Source organism: Gracilinanus agilis, chromosome 1 (genome assembly GCF_016433145.1).
Source record: "Gracilinanus agilis isolate LMUSP501 chromosome 1, AgileGrace, whole genome shotgun sequence".
Taxonomy (NCBI): domain Eukaryota; kingdom Metazoa; phylum Chordata; class Mammalia; order Didelphimorphia; family Didelphidae; genus Gracilinanus; species Gracilinanus agilis.
The window spans coordinates 314041289-314063121 of NC_058130.1; the positions used below are offsets into that span (position 1 = coordinate 314041289).

At 36.4% G+C, this 21833-nt stretch overlaps 1 protein-coding gene across 2 annotated transcripts in view; it reads left to right on the forward strand.

The window, feature by feature from the left end:
• KIAA0825 (KIAA0825 ortholog) overlaps positions 1-19293 on the forward strand; it is a 463565-nt gene extending 444272 nt beyond the window's left edge. For both annotated transcript variants that reach the window (XM_044662785.1, XM_044662793.1), the window contains exon 19: positions 19051-19293. In XM_044662785.1, the coding sequence (XP_044518720.1) occupies positions 19051-19168 (118 nt within the window). In that variant the 3' untranslated portion in view covers positions 19169-19293. The remainder of the gene's footprint in view (positions 1-19050) is intronic.
• The last annotated feature ends 2540 nt before the right edge of the window (positions 19294-21833 follow it).

Consider the following 21833-nt stretch of genomic DNA (forward strand, 5'->3'; position numbering starts at 1 on the left):
ATTGTTTGATAAAATTTTATCATTTTTGTGGTTTGACCATTGTGACTTAAAATAAAGAATAACTTGATTTTTACATGTGTTGTTTTTTATTAGGTTGTACATAATATAAACTATAAAATGTTTATTTTGGAATCACAAAATATCCTTAAAATCTATTTACTTTGTGACTATTTTATCTTCTCTGCTTGTTTCAGTTGTTTACTGTTTTGACATCCATTAAATTTTATTCATGTATTGTAAGCCATAAAAAGTTAGAAAGATTAAAGGTTGTTTTGCTCTGAACAGTATGATAAAAGGATGCCTTTTTTTTCACCCTTTTCTGTAAAAAAATTAAACTCAATTTTCCTTACTAATTAGTAGGGAAGTAGCCAGTGTAAGACTACAGCTAGGTTGGGCCAGAAATCACTTCATAGACATCCCTTTGCAGAATGACATTTTGCTTTGCATGGCTTTGGAGAGGCCCCTTCTAAAGTAGTCTATAGTCCTACTATTCTCATATATAGTGAATTTGTGATTACTAATTCTTTGAGGGAAAATTCACAATTCAGTTGAAAGTAGAAATGACAGAATGAGAAAACAAAATAAAAGGAACAAGAGCCCTGTGCTTGAATTCTAGGTCTATTACATTGACCTTGGGCAAGTTGCATTCATTCTCTTTGCCTCATCTATAAAATGAAGGGGTTGGACTAGATAGCCTCTCAGGGCCTTTCTAGTTTGAAATCCCAAGAGTTGTAGTTCTATTTTAGGTTAGGGAAAAGAAAGTAGAGGGGTGATTTAATGACTGTTTCAAATATATGAAGAATTATGATCAAGTGCATAACAACTATTGATTCTCTTTTTCCCTGAGGATAGAATAAAAGGACATGAGCTAAAACTACAGCTTAAGGCACTTAGGTCAAATGTAAGGGAGAATTTCCTGGCAGTGAGTGGTATTAAACATTGGCACACATTCTGAAAGGAGGTTTGTGGAATCTCATCTAGCGATCTTATTAGAAGCAGGATAGAGCCTCGTATGTCTTGTATGATTTAGGAAAGGCCCTGCCTGTAGGCAAGGAGACTGTCCCTTCCAGTCCTAAGTTTTCACATGAAATATGGAGAACTACTTGGAAGAAAGATGCTGTTTATATTCAAGGAGCTACTATAATTTCAGGGCTATCCATTCAAAATTGTAGCACATTGCCTACCACTCTCGATGAATCACATTTTCTCAAACAGTTATTCCAAGACTCTCAACCGTAGCAAGGCTATGTTATCTGTTCCCTCTCTCAAGTCTCTCCTTTGGGAGTGATTCGCAGAAGAACCTTCTCTAGAAATGCAAGTCAAAACAGAAGATAGCTTCCGTTTCTGCAATTTCCCATTTCACTGCGAATGCCAATGAGTAGGTAGGGGATGTTTCTGCTATTACTATTAATAGATTTTCAGTGGGTCAAAGAAAACCTTATGTCTTCCTGAGATTGCTTCTCAAGAGAGAAAATCTGAAGAGCTAGCGCACAATCAAACTCTATTTTATTAATTTGATGAAAACTATACTAATATCTTATAGCTTTGTCCCAGTATTACATGAAACAAATTTTATCATGCAAGATTTTTTAAAACAGGAGTTTGATGGCTGCAAAGATGATAGTTAAATCCCTTTTATGGAGTTATTGCTTTAAAAGTTCATAGCTTCAGCCTGAATTTTATCAGTAAACTCTATAAAAGAAGCAGTGCAGTATCATAGACGTACCTCATCTCAGAGTTAAGAAGGCCTGGGTCCAAGGCCTGCCTCTCCCACTTGCCAGCTGTGTGCCTAAACAAATCATCTAACCTCCTTTATTCCTAGGCATTCATCTCCCATGAGCTATAGAGCAGTTGTGACCCATCCGCGTTGCTAGAGGGATCTTCTTCCCCAACTATCCTAGTAAAATCATAGGCCTGGAAAAAAAAATCTTTCCCTGACATGGTTTGCTAAGATGGATAAATAATAATATTGATTATTTAAACATCCCCTATTCTGGGCTAGCCATTATTATCTCATTTGATCCTTACAATAACCCTGTGAAGTAGGTGCTATTATTATCTTCATTTTATAGTTAAGGAAACTGAGGCAAACAAAGGTTAAGTGACTTGCCAAGGATCAGCTTGATAGGAAGCCTGAAGTTGAGCTCCAGTTTTTCCAGGTAGACTCTATCTATCTAAAATTTCAAATGAGTAAAAATCAATCAGTCAGTAAACATTTATTAAGTACCTACTAGGTACCAGACACTGCTAAGTTTTGGAAATATAAAAAAGAGACAAAAACTAGTCCCTTCCCTCAAAAGCTTACAGCCTAATAGGGGAGAAAACAAGCAAACAACTACATACAAAGTAAGCTAAACACAGGATAAATAGGAAATAATTAACATAGGGGAGGCACTGGAATTAAGAGGCATTCAAGGAGACTACCTATAGCAAGCATAATTTAATCTGGCTCTTAAAGGAAGTCAAGAAAATGAGTAGTCAGAGTGGAGGAAGGAGAGCATCCCAGGTATGTGGGACAGCCAGAGAAAATGCCCAGAACTGAGAGATGGAGTCTCTTGTTCCGGGAAAAGCCAGGAGGCCAGTGTCACTGATTTGAAGAGTATGTGTTGGAGAGTGTAAGAAGACTAGAAAGTGATGTTGTAAGGCAAGATTCTCACCTGAGAGAGTGGGGGAGGGGAGTCAAAGGAGGTTTGGAGGAGGAATGAAAAGATTTGGAAGACCCCCGGTAGAGAAGGAGGTGGTAAGTTGATAAAGGAGATATAATGGGATTACCTGGCAGGAGTGAGAATCCAATCAGAATAGTATCATGATTTACTCTACATTCAGTAGTGGTTTGGAGTAAAGGCAACGAATTGTGGAAGGGATTCAAAGATTAGGTGTGGTTAGGCCTAATAGGCAATATGATAAATGGGCTAGGGATTCAAAAGAGGTGGACAGTATTGAGTTGAATTGATTCACTAAGGGGTCAAGAAAGGAAGAAGAAGAGAAGTGGCTAGTGCAAAAGAGATGGGCTGGGTGAGAATTGTGGGTCAAGGGGTTGGAGGTCATGATATGGACAAAATAATTTTATTAACAAAGGCAAAGAGATGTGGAAAGTTAACATATTTTGGTTGGAGTAGAGGATCTCTTGAGTATAGAGTTGGTACCTTCTCTATGAAGCACATCTCTGGTACCAGGATCAAAGCTATGATCATCTTTGTGTATGACTAATGTGGACTAGAGGAATAGCTCATGGGAGGTGAGAACATTGAAGAACTGAGTGATTGGATGTTTATGGGTGAGTCAGTGTTTATGTTGAAGTTTCTTAGTATGAGGTCCAGAGTTGAAGAGAAGAGAAAAATTGTGAATCATGTATCAAACTCATTAAGGAAGGAAGGAGAATGTCTTGTAGACAACAGCTACCATAATTTTTATAGCATGATACCACGGTTCATAAAACGTGCTCCAAAACATAATATTGTATCTGTTATTTTTTACTTATAAGCTTCTTGAAAAGTTTGTCTATACTTCTGATGACTGTACTTTATAATATATTCTACATACCCCTCCTCTCCTTACTCTAGCTCCTAACTCCATTTGTCCCCTAAAATTGCTTTCTCATACTTCTCTGGTAACCTTCCATTTATCAAATCCAGTAATCATTTTTTTTTACAGTATTCTTTGACCTCTCTATAGAATGACTTTTAGTCAGACCCTCCTTCTAAATACTCTGGACTGCCTCAGTTTCAGAAACATCACATTCCTCTTGTAATACTCAGAATATTAATTTAACCAGAACAAAAGAGGTCCAATAATTGATTATATTTTATCAGACTATGGACTGTGATTATAGATTATTTGTAGACTTTAACTGTTGCAGAACAAGTGTGATTGTAGTTATAGCCAAACTGTTTCAGAGAAGGTTAACCATTCAGTAGAAACATAGTCTTTATGGAATCCACAACACACAGCAAAACTGTTGGGCACACTAAATTAGTTTTCTTAAAAAGGGAGGTCCAGAGAATGTAAATCAAAACCAAAATCAAGAAATTCAGATGGTTTGGAAACTATTCAACCTCAGGAATAGGAAGGCTAGGTCAGCACATCTAATAGTGGGGATACAGAGAGCAGGAGCTGGAGGAACTGAGACGAAGAAATTAAGATCATGACATGTCCCTTGGAGCAAATTTCAGGACATGAGCTCTAAAAATGCCAATGGCTGAATTTGTATACCCTAGTCTTAATTATTAGCAGGCTCAAATGCCACTCAACCTGTGAATGTCTTTGGCATTTCCTCAAAGCTATACCAACTGTAGGATCTGAACACTAACTCTAATGGCTTCACCTCCTGATATTATATAATCAAGAGGCACAGGGAATACATAATAGCTGACATTCACGTAGCACTTTCAGTTTTGAAAAACACAGATTTCATATTTTATATCATTTATCTTCACAATAACTCTGCAAGGCATGTGCTATCAGTATCAATGTATCTGCAATGTATCTGCTGGTGGAATGGGTGAATGAGAACAATTTGTTCCAAAGACCATGAAGGAGGCTGAAGCTCGTGCTGTGGAGTGCTTAGAGCTTGGTCAGACATCAAAGATTCCAAGGTCATCCACTGCATCCCAAGCCATCACCAGTCATCCTAACTTTTGTCTTGCCACTGGACGAATGTCACTCTGGAGGAAAGAATGAGCCTGATGATTTTGTGCAATTCTGCGTCACTACATGGACACAGCATGATTCCCCTGCTGTTCATGTACTTAGTTCCCTGTGAAGCTAATGGGAGAGTGTTATGTAGAGAAGTTTGTTGTTTTTTTTTTTTTATTCTGAGAGAATAAAATCTAATAAGACTTAGTTTTTTATTCCACAGCTACCAACTGGAAGGGTAATTTGAAGTCATTAATTTGTCCAGATGGTTAATGTTGTTTAACAGTACAATTAACTAATAAATAATTGTAAAGTACTTTGTAAATATAAAGTGCTACATAAATGTTTAATAATAACATAAAATCTGGAGGCTTATTTCAAACAGCACTTTTATAGTCTGGAATTTTATTGGCATTTTAGGACAAATGCCAATAATATGAGAAGATGCCATCATTATCGAATGTATGCAAGAAAACAAAGACAGGCTTGGCCATGTAGTGTTGCACAGGGAATGGGTCGGTATTATGTATCTCCCTTATGAATGAAATGCCAATGGCATGGTAACAGAAATATAGAACTAAGCCATGAGAACACCATCACAAAATGTAGAAATTTTGCTTTTATTTCTATAGTGAGATGAAACATATCAGACAATCCAATTCTGAGAGCAGAGAATAAGAGAAAGGAGCCAGGCAGAAGAATTCCAGCCTCTATGCCATGTAGGAAGTTCAGAAGGGAATATTGTGTGGACACTGAGTCCTTGCTTATGGCCTCTTGTTCTTAGAGGATGGTGGATGCTGTATAATCTGACCTAAACACTAATCTAGGTCATATTGGTTGGACTCTTGTGTCCCCATAACCTAGAGGCTAACACCTAGAGGCTAAACCAGTTCTGGGTTACTCCTGGGCTGCACCCACTACCCAGCTGTCTGGTGGCTTTCTATATGATCAGTTCCATTTAAAGACTAAAATGTTATGATCTTCTAGACCAACATCTCTGGGGCAATCATGGGGGGGGGGGGGTGCTAGAACCCTGGTTCCACGTTACAAGGTTGATTTGTGACCAAGGTTGCATCCCACTAAAACATAACATTATATTGATTTTCCATCGTGACTACTGAGAGTATGTTGGGGCAATGTAGCTAAGGTGGAACTGCCAGTATTTTACTCACAGAATGATGACACCCAAAGGGAACATTTCCTTTCTAAGGCAGTCCAAAGACTACAATTCCAGTGTCCAATCGATTCAGGATATGTGCTTGAGAGTGCCACCCAATGTAACTCTACTCTTTCACCCAGGCTTTCCCTAGGGACCCTGCCAGACTGTGAAAGTGGGTCCTCTGACCCAGCTCCAATCCCATGGTCCCTTTGCCCTGCTTTTCCTTTCTCAGGGGTACATCTCCCAGACCCTGAACCCTTTCAGGGACAGAGATGAGTTACTCAGGGGACAGACCACATCTTTTCCCAGTTCAGCTGCACTTGTAATTGGGTTGCCCTCTGCCATACCATCAGCCCTGCCTGTATACTACATGCCCTAATCCCAGCTTTAGGTAAAAGAATATGTAGTTGAATCTCTGCATGTTGATGCTTAAGTCATTATAAACTGTTAATGTAATTTCTAATGATTCTTGTGTTCTGAGATCAAAATGGTAAAGTTTTGGTTGAGTGCTGATTTCTGGTTTTCATAATAAAGATGCTAAGGTTAAAAAAAAAAACTAGAGATGATTGAAATGTTACAAATCCAGTTATCTCTCTGTAATAAAAAAAAGTGGTAGAACTGACAAATTTTGGATTAATATATAGAATATATAGAATCATAAGACCATAGATTTCAAGATAGAAAGCTATGAGGAGCCATATAATCATTTATTTAAATAACTCCCCTTTTCCAAAGATAGTTTATTTATTTTTACAACCCTTACCTTCCGTCTTAGAATCAATACTATGTATCACTTCTAAGGCAGAACAGTGGTGAGGGCAAGGCAACAGGAGTTAAGTGACTTGCCCATAGTCACAAAGCTCAGACACTTCCCAGCTGTGTGACCCTGGGCAAGTCACTTGACCCCCATTGCCTACCCTTACCAATCTTCCACCTATGAGACAATACACCAAAGTACAAGGGTTTAAAAAAAGAAAAAGAAAAACCTAGAAAGATTTGCATGACCTGATGGCAAGTGAAATGAACAAAACCAGGAAAACATTGTCTACAATAACAATATTGTATGATGGTCAAATGTAAATTCTTTGGCTATTTTTAGCAATGCAATTCAATGATCCACGGTAATTCTGAAGGATTCAAGAACTTTTTTTTTTTTAAATTTTTTAAACCCTTAACTTCTGGGTATTGACTTATAGGTAGAAGATTGGTAAGGGTAGGCAATGGGGGTCAAGTGACTTGCCCAGGGTCACACAGCTGGGAAGTGTCTGAGGCCAGATTTGAACCTAGCACCTCCTGTCTCTAGGCCTGGCTCTCAATCCACTGAGCTACCCAGCTGCCCCAATTCAAGAACTTTTTGCCTCCAAAGAAGGAACTGATGGACTCTGAATGCAGATCAAGACATACTTCTTAAAATGTTATTTTTCTTGGGGAGTTTTTTAGACTGTGTTTTCTTTCACAATATGACTAATATGGAAATATGTTTTGCATGACTGCATATCTATAACCTATATATAATTGCTTACTTTCTTAAGACAGACAGACTCAAAATTTTAAACAAATGTTAAGGTTTATTTTTACATGTAATTGAGGAAAATTTTTTAAAAAAATAATGATGATAAAGATGGAGTACTGGTGAGTGGGGGTGGGGCAGAGAGTATTTATGTGTGGATTGAACTCTGATTCTGTGAATCTTGGCAGCCACCATACCTAGAAACTTAATTTCACCTCTGGTGGACCAAGTGTCTATTGACAATAGAAGTCTATTAGATAATGAGAATTTCAAGATGGTACCAGTAATTGTGTGAATAGATCACATCTGAATCTGTTCTGATTGAGATGTTTTGGATATTTAAACTCCTAAAAACTAGCCCAGATTTATTTCAGGTGATTATAATTGTGAGATTTTTACTTGTGTTACTATAGCAAAACAAAGATGAAATTCCTTTTATATAACAGGATTAGAAGCAAAAAACTGCCTCCTTTACTCAATTTAAGCACCTTAGAGCTCAATTAATCAAAATGGTTTCCTTAACTAAACCAAAATTAGCCTCATTTTTATTGTAGAAATGATTCTGTTAAAACTATTAACCAACTTATCTACTTTCTTTCCCTTTCTTATTTTCTTTCCCATCTTCACAAAGTTGTGTAAAAGGATTGAGAGAAGCATATGCACACACATTACACAATGCCACTTCACATGTACTGATGCTACAAATTCAAAATGCATCAGAAATCTGGAAATCAAGAGGTCTTCTATGCTGTCACAAAGATATATTGCTGATATTTGCAAAAGCCCTCTGAGTCAGAAATCTATCCTCATTCTCTCATATACAAAGCAGATGCAGTAAATAACAGTGTCCCTTGATAAGATGAAGTAAACACTTCTATAATATACAAAACTGTTATTTTAAAAAATCCTACCCAAAGTTTACAACTACTAGCTTTAAGCCTTTCTCTTGGAAAAACAAAATGCCAGGCACAATTATCTGAATGGAAAAAAAGTCTATTTCTCTCTCATGATTTGGGGATCACAAAGAAAGGAAAATAATTAAATAAATATAGTATAGATTCAATCTATTTTATGATAAAAAATAAAGTTGAATTTGCCCAAATAAGGAAACTATTTTGATTTATGTGTGGCAAGATTCTTATAATGTATTGTTACAAGTATCTCAGAACTCCTGATTATTATCTATAATTAAGTTAAAAGCCAAAAAAATTGCATTATGCCATAACAAAACTAACTCAGAATCAGGAAGATCTAAGATCTCAAGTCCTGCCTCAGGTATGTTCTGGCTTGTTCATAAGTCACTTAACTTCTCAACTCCCAAAGATATAAAATTTCAATTTGTATCCCTCTTTCTATTGGTAGAGGGAATTTCCTCACCATGAAAATGCCTGATATAGTATTACTGCTTTAAAAAAATAAAATAACTAGTCAAATCCCTAAGCTCCTAGATTTTTTATGATGTCTTTTTTGATGAAACTCCTACAGATAAAATTATAATAATGTTTGAGCATTTTCATCCATGGTTGGCTAAGCAGCTTCTAAGAAACAAGACTTTGGTTTGCCTTTTACTTCCTTTCCTTTTTAATTATATTTTATTTTTTCCAACTTATCTGTAAAAAAACTAATTCTCTTCCCCAGCCTCTGTTCTCTACCCCTCATTGAGGAAGCAAGCAATTTAATATAGGTTATGCATGTACAATCATGCAATATATATTTCCGTATTAGTAATGTAGTAAAAGAAAACAGATCAAAACAAAAATAAAGTAAAAAAAGTTCACTTCGATCTGTATTTGGACTCCAGCAGTTCTTTCTGTGGAGGTGGATAGAATTTTTCTTTATAAGTCTTTCAGAATTATTTTGAATCATTGTATCCTTCACAGCTGATTATCATGCAATATTGATATTATCATGTACACTATTCTCCTGGTTCTGCTCACTTTGCTTTGCATCAGTGAATATAAATCACTCCAGATATTTTCTTAAACCATCCTGCTTATCATTTCTCATAGTATAATAGCATGCCATCATAACAATATGCTGCAATGTGGCCAGCCTTTCCCTGAACAATAGGAATCCCCTCAATCTCCAATTATTTGTCACCACAAAAAGAGCTGCTCTAAATATTTTTTTACAAAGAAGTTCATTTCCTTTTTTTTTCTTTTTAAATCTTTCTGTGATATAGACCTAATAGTGGTATTGCTAGTTCAGAGATTATGCATGGTTTTATAGCCCTTTGGACATAATTCTAAATTGCTCTACAGAATGGTTAGATCAGTACAAATTCCACCAACAATGCCTTATAGTCCTTATTTTCTTACATCCCCTCCAACATTGCTCATTTTTCCTTTCTAATATATTAGCCAATCTGATAGGTATGAGATGGCACCTCAGAGTTGTTTTAATTTGCATTTATCTAATCAATAGTGATTTAGAGCATTTCATATGACTCTAGAGAGCTTTGATTTCTTCATCTGAAAGCTTCTCCTTCATATCCTTTGACCATTTATCAATTAGGGAAAGATTTGTATTCTTATAAGTTTGATTCAATTCTTTATTTCAGAAAGGAGGCCTTAAACAGATAAATTTATTATAAATTTTTTTCTACAATTTTAATTACTGTGCATTTTTCTCCATCCAATTTACCCCTTTATCCTCTTTGTCTTTCTATCTGTCTGTCTGTCTATCCTTTCATCCTATCCCATTCCTTTGGCATAAGAGATTTCTATACCCAACTTAGTATGTATGTTTTTCCTTCTTTGAGTCAATTCAGATGAGAATAAGGTTCAAGCATTGTCCTCAACCTCCTCCCCTTTTCTCCTCTATTCTAAAAGCTCTTTTGTACCTCTTTTATGTAAGATAATCTATCTTCTTCTACCTCTTCTTTCCTCCTAATTCCAATGCCTTCCTCTTTCTTACCCCTCAATTTTATTTTTTGGGATATCATCCTGTCATAGTTTCCCTCTTTCTCACTTCTTGATTTTACTTTTTAGATATCATTCCATCTTAGATAACTCATGTCCATGCCCTCTGTCTATGTATTCTCCTTCTAACTGCCTGAATAATGACAAATTTCTTAGGAGTTGCAAGTATCATCTTCCTATCTAGAAATATAAACAGTTTAGCCTTAGTAAATGTCTTTTGATTTCTCTTTCCTGTTTACCTTTTTATACTTCTCTTGAATCTTATATTTGAAAGACTAATTTTCCATTTAGCTCTGGTATTTTCATCAGGAATGTTTGAAAGCCCTCTATTTTATCTATTTTATGAAATATCTATTTTTTTTTGCCTGAGGATTATATTCAGTTTTGCTAGGTATAGGATTTTTGGTTATAATCCTAGCTCCTTTGCCCTCTGAAGTATTATATTCCAAGCCTTCCAGTCTTTCAATGTAGGAGCTGCTAAATCTTGTGTTGTGCTAATTGATGCTTCATGATATTTGAATTGTTTCTTTCTGGCTACTTGCAATATTTCCTCCTTGTCCTGAGAACTCTGGAATTTGGCTATAATATCCCTGGGATTTTTCATTTTGGTATCTCTTTCATAAGATTATTGGTGTATTCTTTCAACTTCTATTTTTACCCTTTGGTTCTAGGATATTGGGTTAGTTTTTCTTGACAATGTCTTGAAATATGATGTCAAGCCTCTTTTTTTATCATAACTTTCAGATAATCCAATTATTCTTAAATTATCTCTCCTCGATTTATTTTCAAGGTTAGTTGTTTTTTCCAAATAGACATTTGACATTTTCATCTATTTTTCATTCTTTTGATTTTTGTTTTCTTGTTTCTTGATGTCTTATGAAGTCATTAGCTTCCACTTGTCCAGTTCTAATTTTGAGAAATTATTTTCTCCAGTGAAATTTTGTGCCTCCTTTTCCATTTGGCCAATTCTATTTTTTTTTTTTTAGAAATTCTTTAATTGTGTGGATTTTTGCACCTCTTTTACCATTTGGCCTATTATGTTTTTTAAAGTATTATTTTTCTAATATTATTTTTCCTCATTTACCAAGCCGTTCATCCTTTTTCCCATTATTTTTCTTTCATTTCTTTTCCAAATTTTCCCTCCGTCTTTCTTATTTGATTTTTAAAACCCTTTTTGAATTCTTGGGGTTCTTTTTATGCCTGAAACCAATTCACATTTTTATTTGAATCATTGGGTGTATCTGTTTTGACTTTGTTGTCTTCTTGTTTAGCTTATGTTTTGACCTTCCCTGTCACTGTGGGAATTTTTTATGGTCAGGTTATTTTTTTGTTATTGTTATTTTTCTTTTTTGTTGCTGTTCGATAATTTTTCTAGCCCATTTCTTGACATTCAACTTCATGTTAATGTTGAGTTCTGCTCTTGGGATGGAGGGGGAACTGTCCCAAGCTTTAGGTTTTTCATGCAGTTGTTTTCAATACTAGTTCTGGGGATCTGTAAGATTTTAGTTATTCTAAGGTGTAGTCACTGCTCTCCTAGCCTGTGCTGTGGTCTGAGTGTGACCACAAACACTATTCTCTGCCCTGAGACAGGGTTCCTGTACCCCTGAGACTGCTCTCTCTAGTGTACTAATACTCCTCCTCCTAGCCTTGGGACTGTGACCCAGAACTGGAACTACATATGGGCAGTACAACCGAGTCCTTTACCCAGTGCCAGAAAAGGGTCCTCTGTAATCTTCTGACTACCTGAAAGGGAAGCTGGGGGTTGAGGGAAAATGGGTAGAAGGGTTTAAAGCTTAAGATGGGGAAGACATAAAGAGAGAAAAGAGATTCAGAGACACACGATTTTTCAGCATTATGTCAAGCCTGTGCTATCTTGCTCTGATGGTGGTAGAGCTTAAAGACAGATAGGTAGACTGGATTTAATTGATGTTTCAAGGAGTGAGGAATGTGGGATGGTTAATCAAATAGGTGACATGGCAGAAAAATTAGCATCATATTCATAATCAATGATGAGATAAAAGAGCAGGATCCTGTAGTAGGTAAATAATACACAGGGGTTTAGTAGAGGGAGAAGGGAATGAAGGAGGAATGAAGGGTTAAAGTGGATTAACTGCCTGACCCACAATAACACTGGGAAATCTCTCCCACCCCCACAAACAAAGGACTTGGGGGATGAGTGGTGACAGTTGAGACCAACTGTCATCCAGACCAACTCTGCCAGGGATTCCTAATAAGCTATAGTGGGCCCTCTGGGTTGTGGAGAAGGAACAAAAGGAAGTTATAAAACACAGTTTAATAATTAGTTTAAGGGCAAGAGATGTAGGGAGAGGTCAAACTAAAACTAGGTATCTAAGGACAGACTCCAGGGATTGGAAAGGTGGGTCAAATCTACTCTGTACTAACACAGGCTGTCAGGTCCAGCTTGGCTGGCTAGAAGGGGAAATGGATATCTCACAACTGGGTTCTCCTCAACTCCAGAGATGATTTAAAGTTTTCCAGGAACACAAGTCCACAGCAAATTAATCCACAAATAGATGAAGACAGGGAGCTGAACCAGTCTGAAGGTCCACCCTTCAGAGCTGAGATCAATGCTCAAACCTGAACTTCTTCACTGGATAGATGACTTCTTGTAAGACACAAATCCACTTTCCTGGGCTCTTCACTAGAGACAGTTAAAAGCAGCATCTAACTGTCTCAGCCATACCAGAGTCACTCTCAGGAAAGACTTCCTTCCTTCTCACTATTCCACGATTGGAACACTCCAGCCTTGCCTGACCAGCCAGGTGGCTATCTACATATTTATATCTTATCTACAAGCCCTACCTTATATTAGCTTACAACAATCCTAACTGTAGAGTGGCCAACACCCAGGCCAGAAGTTCTTTTCACTTTCTGCACACTGGCCCTATCTCATACAAATGCTAATTGAGTACCTTTGACATTACAAAGAAGCCATAGAAATTGCTGGCCTGCCTTCGGGACTGCAGATGTGGGGAGGGGTTTGAATACCACAAGATTTGAGCTCCAATTCATTTCAAGCATCCAGATCAATCATGTGAAATATTAGAAATATATCCATAAGTTCTAATGAGTAATGTGCTCATAAGAGCCAGATTTTGAATATCTCTTTAATAATTTCATGATTCATAGATACCTGGAACCCTACAAAAACTCTACCCAAGTTCTCTGCGAACTGAAACTTCTTTTCTCTAGTTCCATCTCTCTTGTGAATGGCTGTGTTGACCTTGTTAGTCTTAAATTTATCTAATGAATCTCTTGGTTTAATTTCCCACCCTCTTCTCTTTATGTTGTGCTTTCATGAAGCCTAATCACAAGAACATGATACAATGGAGAAAACCACACTAGCCTGTTTGAATTACATATTCTCCTGACTTGTACTCAGAAACTCAAAAGGAGCAGTAGGAAATATATACATATAGGTATGTATAAGACAACTACCACATAGACTACATACCTCCCAAGACTAGTTATTCCTTAACCAATCTGTAGGCACATCAGCAGTTCCTAAATATAGTTCAGATACAGACTTAGTCTGTCTTTCGGCCAAATGTTCCCCACTCCCCCAGTGTATTCTATAGTCAACATCCACTTAATTAAGGGCAATTCTACTTGCCTTTGGGTCCAGCCTGGCCATCTGAATCCAGGGGCTGATTCCTCCTCTAGCTTCTTCTCCTCACTGCTAGCTATTCCACTCTCCATCCTTCCAGTCTTTTCTGTCATCCCTTGTTTCATGATTCTGCTCCTGGCTGGAGGTTCGTCTCACACTAGCATGGTCTTCTCCTGGAAGAAATCACTACACAGCATAATTACTGTAATTATATAATATATGATATATAATATATAAAATAAATGTACATATTTAATTTATATATGTGATTTTAATTTAATTCAAATAAATATAAATAAATGCTTATAAATATTATAATTAATAATAATAATCCCTTTGCCTCTCCTAAGTTTGTGCACTGGCTATCCCATGCCATTTTGTTCCCAGCCCTTCTGCTATTTTTTTTTTTTTGCATCTGCTAAAGCATTAAAGCAAGGGATGATTTGAAATATGAGTCCCATGACTCATCATATGGGGAACAATATAAATATACAATATATTAATGAGACTGGTGGAATTAGTGGTGGTGGCGGCGCCTGTAAATATAATGCCAAGTCATAGTTTCATACTTAGATTCCAGAGGCCAAATACATGTTACTAAAGCCAGAGATCAATAGAGGAGCTCTAGGTGCTAGTCTCTGAAATATGGACACAGCTCCTTAATCATTTCCTCAGCAGTGACTGCAGTGATTCTCAGACTTGAAGGTAGTGGCAGTAATTAGAACAGGCATGAACCTCAAGAAAAAAGGCAAGAAATTCTAGGGAAAGAATCAGGGCTTCTGGCTGCCTTATCAGTTGTTTGTTTCTAGTAGGAGCATTTATTCACAAATATTCTCTTATATGCAGGGCAACTAGATGGCACAGTGGATAGCATCCTGGACCTGGAATAATTAGACTTAAGTTCATATCTGGTCTTAAACACTTACTAGCTCTGTGACCCTGAGCAAGTCACTTAACCCTGTTTGCCTCAGTTTCCTAATCTGTAAAATGAGCTGGAGAAGGATATGGCAAACCATTCCAAATTCTTTGCCAACAAAATCCCAAACAGGGTCACAAAGAGTCAGAAATGACTGAACAACAGCCACATTCACTTGTATTGGACAGAGTGGAAGTTATTTGGACTGAATTCAAGTCAGTTAAATCTAGCAATAGATTAACTGATTTTTTTGTCCACTGAATTGACTATTTGACAATAGTGACAGAATGAACTACTTATTTTGGCTCTATATATGAGTATGATACAATTAGATATAAAATATCTATATGACCTGTAAATGTGAAATTAAAAGGTTTTTGTGACAAATGCACTTCATGTTCTCCATCCCAGTCCCTCCCAGTTCAGCAAGAATGACATTTTTAGAGAAAAATAAATTCCAGCACATTCTCTTTTCTTACTTTTGTCATCTTTCTGGATCATGTTATGTACTGTTTCACTTTGTACTAGCACATTGTAAATATCAGAATGTTCTGAGAGATAAATAACATCGCCTAATATCACTAATTACTAACAGCACAATTATGCTGAGGCTGATTGTCACCAAGCTTCAGGATCTTCATCTTGAAATTTAGTGTGTATACAATTCATTTAGATTACATTCATTATACAGATTTTTTAATGAAACAAAGAGATTGTGCTTTCAATTTCTACAAGTGGAGATAGTGATTAAAATATTTATGCAGATATGCATATTTTGTTCTGTTGACATTCATAAAGTGATTTGTTTATCCAGCACAATGTTAACACCTTTAACAACAACAAAAGAGGGCAAAACAAATTTTGCATTCTTGGTTTTCTTTTGAGAGTGCTCAAGGGACAACCTAATTTATTTAAAATCCTGCCCAAAGGAGAAAGGCCATAGTTTTAGAAAAAGTAGAAATTATTAGGCTAGCTCTGACCATGGTAAATGATACTTGTAAAATAGTTAAAGACTACAATTATCTTCAGTTTGGTTTTTCCATATGGAGGCCCTGCTTGACATATATGCTAATGATTAAATTGTTTACTCATGAAACAAGTAGCAGAGGAATTTTTTTGCCTTACAAATCTCCACAGTAGCTTTAGGTAGCCTCGTGGGCTCAACAGGTATGAATGCCAAAAACTGTTTAAATCCCATTCCTCCCTATACCATTTGTCCATCATGAGACTTTAGAAATATTGACATTGTTTTTTTAGGACAACTAAGAATGGCCTTATTTGCAAGTTGTTAACAAAACTTGCTTTGGCTATCATCCAGATCTGTCCTAAAGAATTTCATCATATGCATTCCTACATGTGCATATATATGTTACATATATAGTGCATACAAACTATGTGTATGTATATATATTAATTATGCACACAAAAACTGTGAAAGGTCACTTTCAATTCATAGTATTTACTTGTATCATGTCTGACAATTTATAGAACATCATTTCTTTAATTACCTTGTGTGAGGTAGTAAAAAAGGACAGGAAAACCCCTAGAAGTTTAGTGATTTGCCCATACTATAGTGGGTAAGTGACTGACCCAGGACTTACATTAAGTCCTTCTGATTCAAAATTCAGTGCTTTTTCTACACATTAAAGATTTAGAAACTAAAGAATTTAAACTGAAACTTAGAGACAAGAGACCTTTGTGACCAAGCTGGAAAAAAAAAGAAGATGTAGGAAGCGACAGTTATCCTCATCAAGTGAGGACCTGTGACTTTTTTAAAACAATTTTTATTTATTTTAAAAATATTTTTCCATGTTTACATGATTCATTTTCTTCCCCTCCCCTCTTCCCTACTCCTCTCCCAAGACAACAAGCAATTCCACTGAGTTATACAAATGTTATCACTTGATACCTAGTTCCATATTATTAATTTTTGCTGTAGAGCAATTATTTATTTATTTGTCTTTATTTTATTTTATTTATAATATTTGATCTTGTCCTCTCCTCTTCCCTCCCCTCTCCCGAAGCTGATAAGCAGTTCCACTGAGTTATACATGTATCATTGTTCAAAACCTATTTCCATGTGTGAAAGGGAATTTTGGAAAGAAGAAACAGGTTGCAGCAAAGGGGAATTTTCACATGTTATTCATATTTGCAATGGAGTGAACTTTTAACACCAAAACCCAAATCATACCCTCATTAAAGGGATTTTTTTTTAAAAAGCCTAGACCCCAAAGCATATATCCATATAAACAAGTGATAAGGGATAAGTTATGTGGGGTTTTTTTTGCATTTCTACTCATTAAATTCTGGATTATTACATTGCTACTAGTAGGAAAGGAGGACCTGTGACTCTTAACAGGTTTAATCACCTTGTTTGTCTTGATCAGTTCACTTCCCTCTTCTACCACGGTTTCCTTATTCCTATTGTTTCCTCTTTTCTGTACCAGGTTCCTTGAACTGATCAGGGCATCCTAAACCCAATATCCTTGCTAAGGGACCTAACTAGAAAATAGCTCATTACTAGAGAGCTTCACCCAGAATGATAATTCCCTACATTTTCTTTTCACTAATCACTAGTGTAAAACCTTAAAAAGAAGTTATTTCCCCCTTCAGTTCTGCCTACCTATAGTTTGATAGGCTTTCCTTATATATTAGAAAATCATATATGACAAATCATATGTTAAGAAGGTGTTATCACAACATTATATATGACAGAAAAGCAATAAGACCTTGCCCAGGGCCCTTCTGAAACAGTATATATTCTAATCTTGACTTCAATTCAGGTTTACCTTGACAAGTCATTAAACCACTCTTGTTAGCTTCACCATTTTTAAAATATGGATGGCCACCTTCTAACGAATAGCATAAGAATTTTCAAAAGAATTAAAAATAGTATCATGAATTGAGTTTTCTTCAAGTATTAAGTTTCATAGACAACAAAACCCCCGTTTCTCTAGCTGAAATGCAGTCCCTATTGAAGTGAGTGTTCCTTCTGCAGAACCTTTGGTTCACAAATCGTGTGAGACCTAAAGAATTCCTCTACTGTAAAAAAAAAAAAAAAAGGCAACACTTCTTTGTAAAGTTTGTTGTTGCTGACTGGTCAACAGCAACTACGAAGAGGCTGGTTGGTCTGACCTCTAGTCTTCAGAGAGTAAGGTGAACAAACAGTACCTAGGACAATGCCTGGCACATAGAAGGTGCCTGATAAATGCTGATTGGCTTATTGAGCATGTCCCGTATCCATCCCCTTCTTCCCAATCACATAACTGCCACTCTAGTTTAGACCATCATTACCTCTCTCCTAGAGAGGATGGTGCAATGGTTTCCTAATTTATCTCCTCCCTCAAGACTCCCTCTGCTCTAATTCATCATACATTTGCCAGTGATTTTCCCAAAGGACAGGTCTGACCATGTCACTTCCTTGATCAATTCCTTCTGTTCCCTGTGACCTTTAAGATCAAATATAAACTATCTTTGGCATTGATGGACCTTCCCAACCTGATTGGGTCACCCTGGTAGAAATAGCAGTGGGAAAGTCTGAGGGGTGCAGCAACAGGCCAGACAAATGGCAAGAAGATGGCCAAGGAGACTGTCATAAGAGATTGTTGACTAGATTAGGGGAGGGAGTGGGGGGAGGGGGCCCACAGAGACAGAGAGATAGAGAGAGAAAGAGATGGATAGAAAGTTAAACATGAATATCCTATAAAAACAACAGATAAAAATGAAAATAAATTTTAATGTAGTAACACAACCCCTTTGCTATGGAGGTAGAGGCCTAGAGGTATGGAATATCATATATGCTTATCAAAATTGACTAATATTTTGTTTGATTTTGCTGAATTGCTTTCTCTATAAAAACAATTTTTGTTTAAAGACAAGGAATGGTGTAAATAAAAATGATATAAAAACAAAGCTTATCAATGCAAACATGTGTTAATGGATTTTGGCCACTCCTAGATTCTGTATTGTAGTGGTTAGCATAAAACAACAAAATTTCGTACTTAATTTTTTTAAATTTCCTTATACCCTCTAAACCTTTTGCTAGAATTACAAACAAGAGGATATAGTTAATCTCTTAGGATTTCTTCTCCTGTTCTTGTTGTCTACTTTTCAGGAGGAGGTGCCAATGACTTCGGGTGTCCAAAAGGCTAATAATAGAAGGATATATATGGAAAAGAAATAAAGTCTGAAATAAATCATAAACTTGGAACAACAGATTCTGAATGACAGAAAGTCAACTATAGCTTAAAATGGAATACTAAACTATGTCTTTTCTTTCAGGTGGGAGATGAGGGTAGATGAAACACTAGAAGAGGAAGAAAAAGTGATGCTGGAATACTTGAAAACAATATGTTTGATCCAGAGCTCTTCTGCCTCAGATAACCCAGAGGAACAGTAAATCTGAAGAAAAAAAATAAAAAGGCTACTGTTATATTTTAGGAAGTCATAGCATGCCATGGAGCGTGTTTCATCTTAGAATCAGAATACACCTCAGATGTGCTGTGAAGCATGAAACCATGCTTAAGTAAGCCCTGTACTGAAAATGAGTAGTTATTAAAGCATAAGGAACATGGTGGTGTTATATATTTTTATTTTTTAAATTATAGTTTAAAATTAGCTTTTTAAACTTGTCTTCTTCTGTGATATGGTGGCTGTTACCCTTGCCTTTTCTTTCAATTCCTTTATTTTTTCTCTTTGTATTCTCAAAGCATTTGTGATAATAGGCCAGGTTCTTGGAACACATCCCGCTGGATTGTTTGATATATGTGGACCATTACTAAAACAGAATGATATTCTTAAAGGGATCATGGTCCTCCAAGAGCAGAATTGTGGAGGCATCTTCAATTATTCAGCCACTGTCAGTCCCCAAATGCTACTTGTCACAAAGTTTTTTTCTCCATATTTGTCGATTAGGCCTCCATCTTAATTATAGCCAGAGACCCAGGTCATTTACTAATCTCTCCCCTGAATTACTACAACAACCAATTTGCCAGCCTCCCTGCCTCTAGCCTCTCCCTCATCAGACTCCTTTTCAGTTCAGTAAAAAGAATTATTTTCCCAAGGTAACCTTTGAATCCAGAATCTGTGCTTTCCAGAGCTCTGCTGTGGGCTTCTCTGGTTGTTCCCATTAAATTAAAGTTCCTTTAAATTAAATGAAGTCCGAATTTGTGCTTTAAGGTCCTCCACCAATTGGCCTCCCACCTTACCCAATCACCCTTGTCTCCTACACTCTGACTCATACTTTCTGCTACAAAAAAGCAGAGCTATCTTTTCCCTGAATGCTGGCAAAAAGTGTTTATTATATCTTTTAAAACTGTCTGTGGGAATATAATGACCTTTTTTCATCTCTGAGCCATCACACTTAACATTCCCCCCACCAGAAATGCCTCTCCCCCTCACCACCAACTAAACTCTTCTTTTGCCTTCTCCCAAACTCACCTACTTCCTTTTTTTTTTTTTTTTTTTTTTTTAACCCTTAATTTCTGTGTATTGGCTCCTAGGCAGAAGAGTGGAAAGGGTAGCCAATGGGGGTCAAGTGACTTGCCCAGGGTCACACAGCTGGAAGTGTCTGAGGCCAGACTTGAACCTAGGACCTCCTGTCTCTAGACCTGACTCTCAATCCACTGAGCTACCCAGCTGCCCCACTCATCTACTTCTAAGATAAATTTCTAGACATTCATTTGCTTTCAGTCATTCCAGTAACTCTTACTCTCTTTAATATGTCATTAAGGGTCTACTCTTCTGGTTATTACAGACTTAGAGTTAGTTATAAAGATCTATTTTTCTGGCACTTGCATTTATATACATTATTTACATTTATATTTGCTATGATTATATCCTTATCCCTGAGGGCTTGGTAGAGTATTCTGCATAGAGTGGGCACTCACTACCTATTATGAAATGACTAACTGACGTTGAAAACAAATCCAGGAGTGAGACAATTGGACTGTGGAATAGGTATAAAACAACTGATCAAAGACCCATCTTACAGTCCATTTAAAACTAAATGGGATAAATCATGGGAGAGTTGGCCTTCTCCATATAAGTAACATATCTCTATATTATATAATTCTTTTTAAATATTTCTCTTTTTTATTTTAAAAGGAAAAGGGTTTTTTGTTTTGTTTTATCATTTTAAAAAATGGGTTGAGTGCATCAAGAGATGGCAGCTACAGAGAATCTCTTGCTTTATTTCTTTAAATAAAAATGCACAAATGGCCCCTGTAGCTGCCTGCCAAATAAACTACTTTATTTTTAAGAGTGTACTTTATTTGGCCAGTACAGTCATGAGCCTAATGCTTTAGGACATGGCAGAAGGAATTTCTTAAAATGGAAGAAGATTTTTTTGTGACAGATGAGGCAGACTAGATTAAAAGTATGCAGCTCGTAAATAGTTATGAGAAGAAAACTTTAAGAGTTCTGGACTTTCCCATCTTATTTTATTAATCCATTAAGTCAAAATAGCTTATTAATCCATTATGTTGAATATGAAGCTTACTACAAATATTCTAGCAATCAGCATAAGGCAACAGAGGACTTAATTGAAGAGACTTTGGTGGTTCCCTATGTGTTATCCTTGAAGGCGAGCTTAACGTTCTTTATTGAAATGAACACTAAAATGGAAAGTTACTATAAAAATAAACTAACCTGACAATTGCATAGAACTCACAGGATGGTCAAATGTGGGTGGCTTTTTTTGTTGACTTCATCTACCTAATGGTCATCTCCTAAAACCTATGGGGCATGAACTAATTATACCAGGTATAAAGTATTTCTCTATCATTATTAGCCAATGACAGGCACAGTTCTCCTGGAGCCCAAGTTTTCCTTTTTTGAGCCCATTTCAAACTAAAGAAAAAATATTGATAGGGGTTGTATATAGGAACAGCAAACAAATGAGCAGATCTTTTGGCTCTGGACTGTATTAGCTCCATGAATTTTCTGTCAGAGTAAGTGTCAGAAGGTGTATAATTAAGAATGTTAAATGACGTATCTCCTATTTTTTTTTTTGGAAAGACAGTTTTTGATTTATACTCAATGCCTTTATTAAAGTACGATAAGGA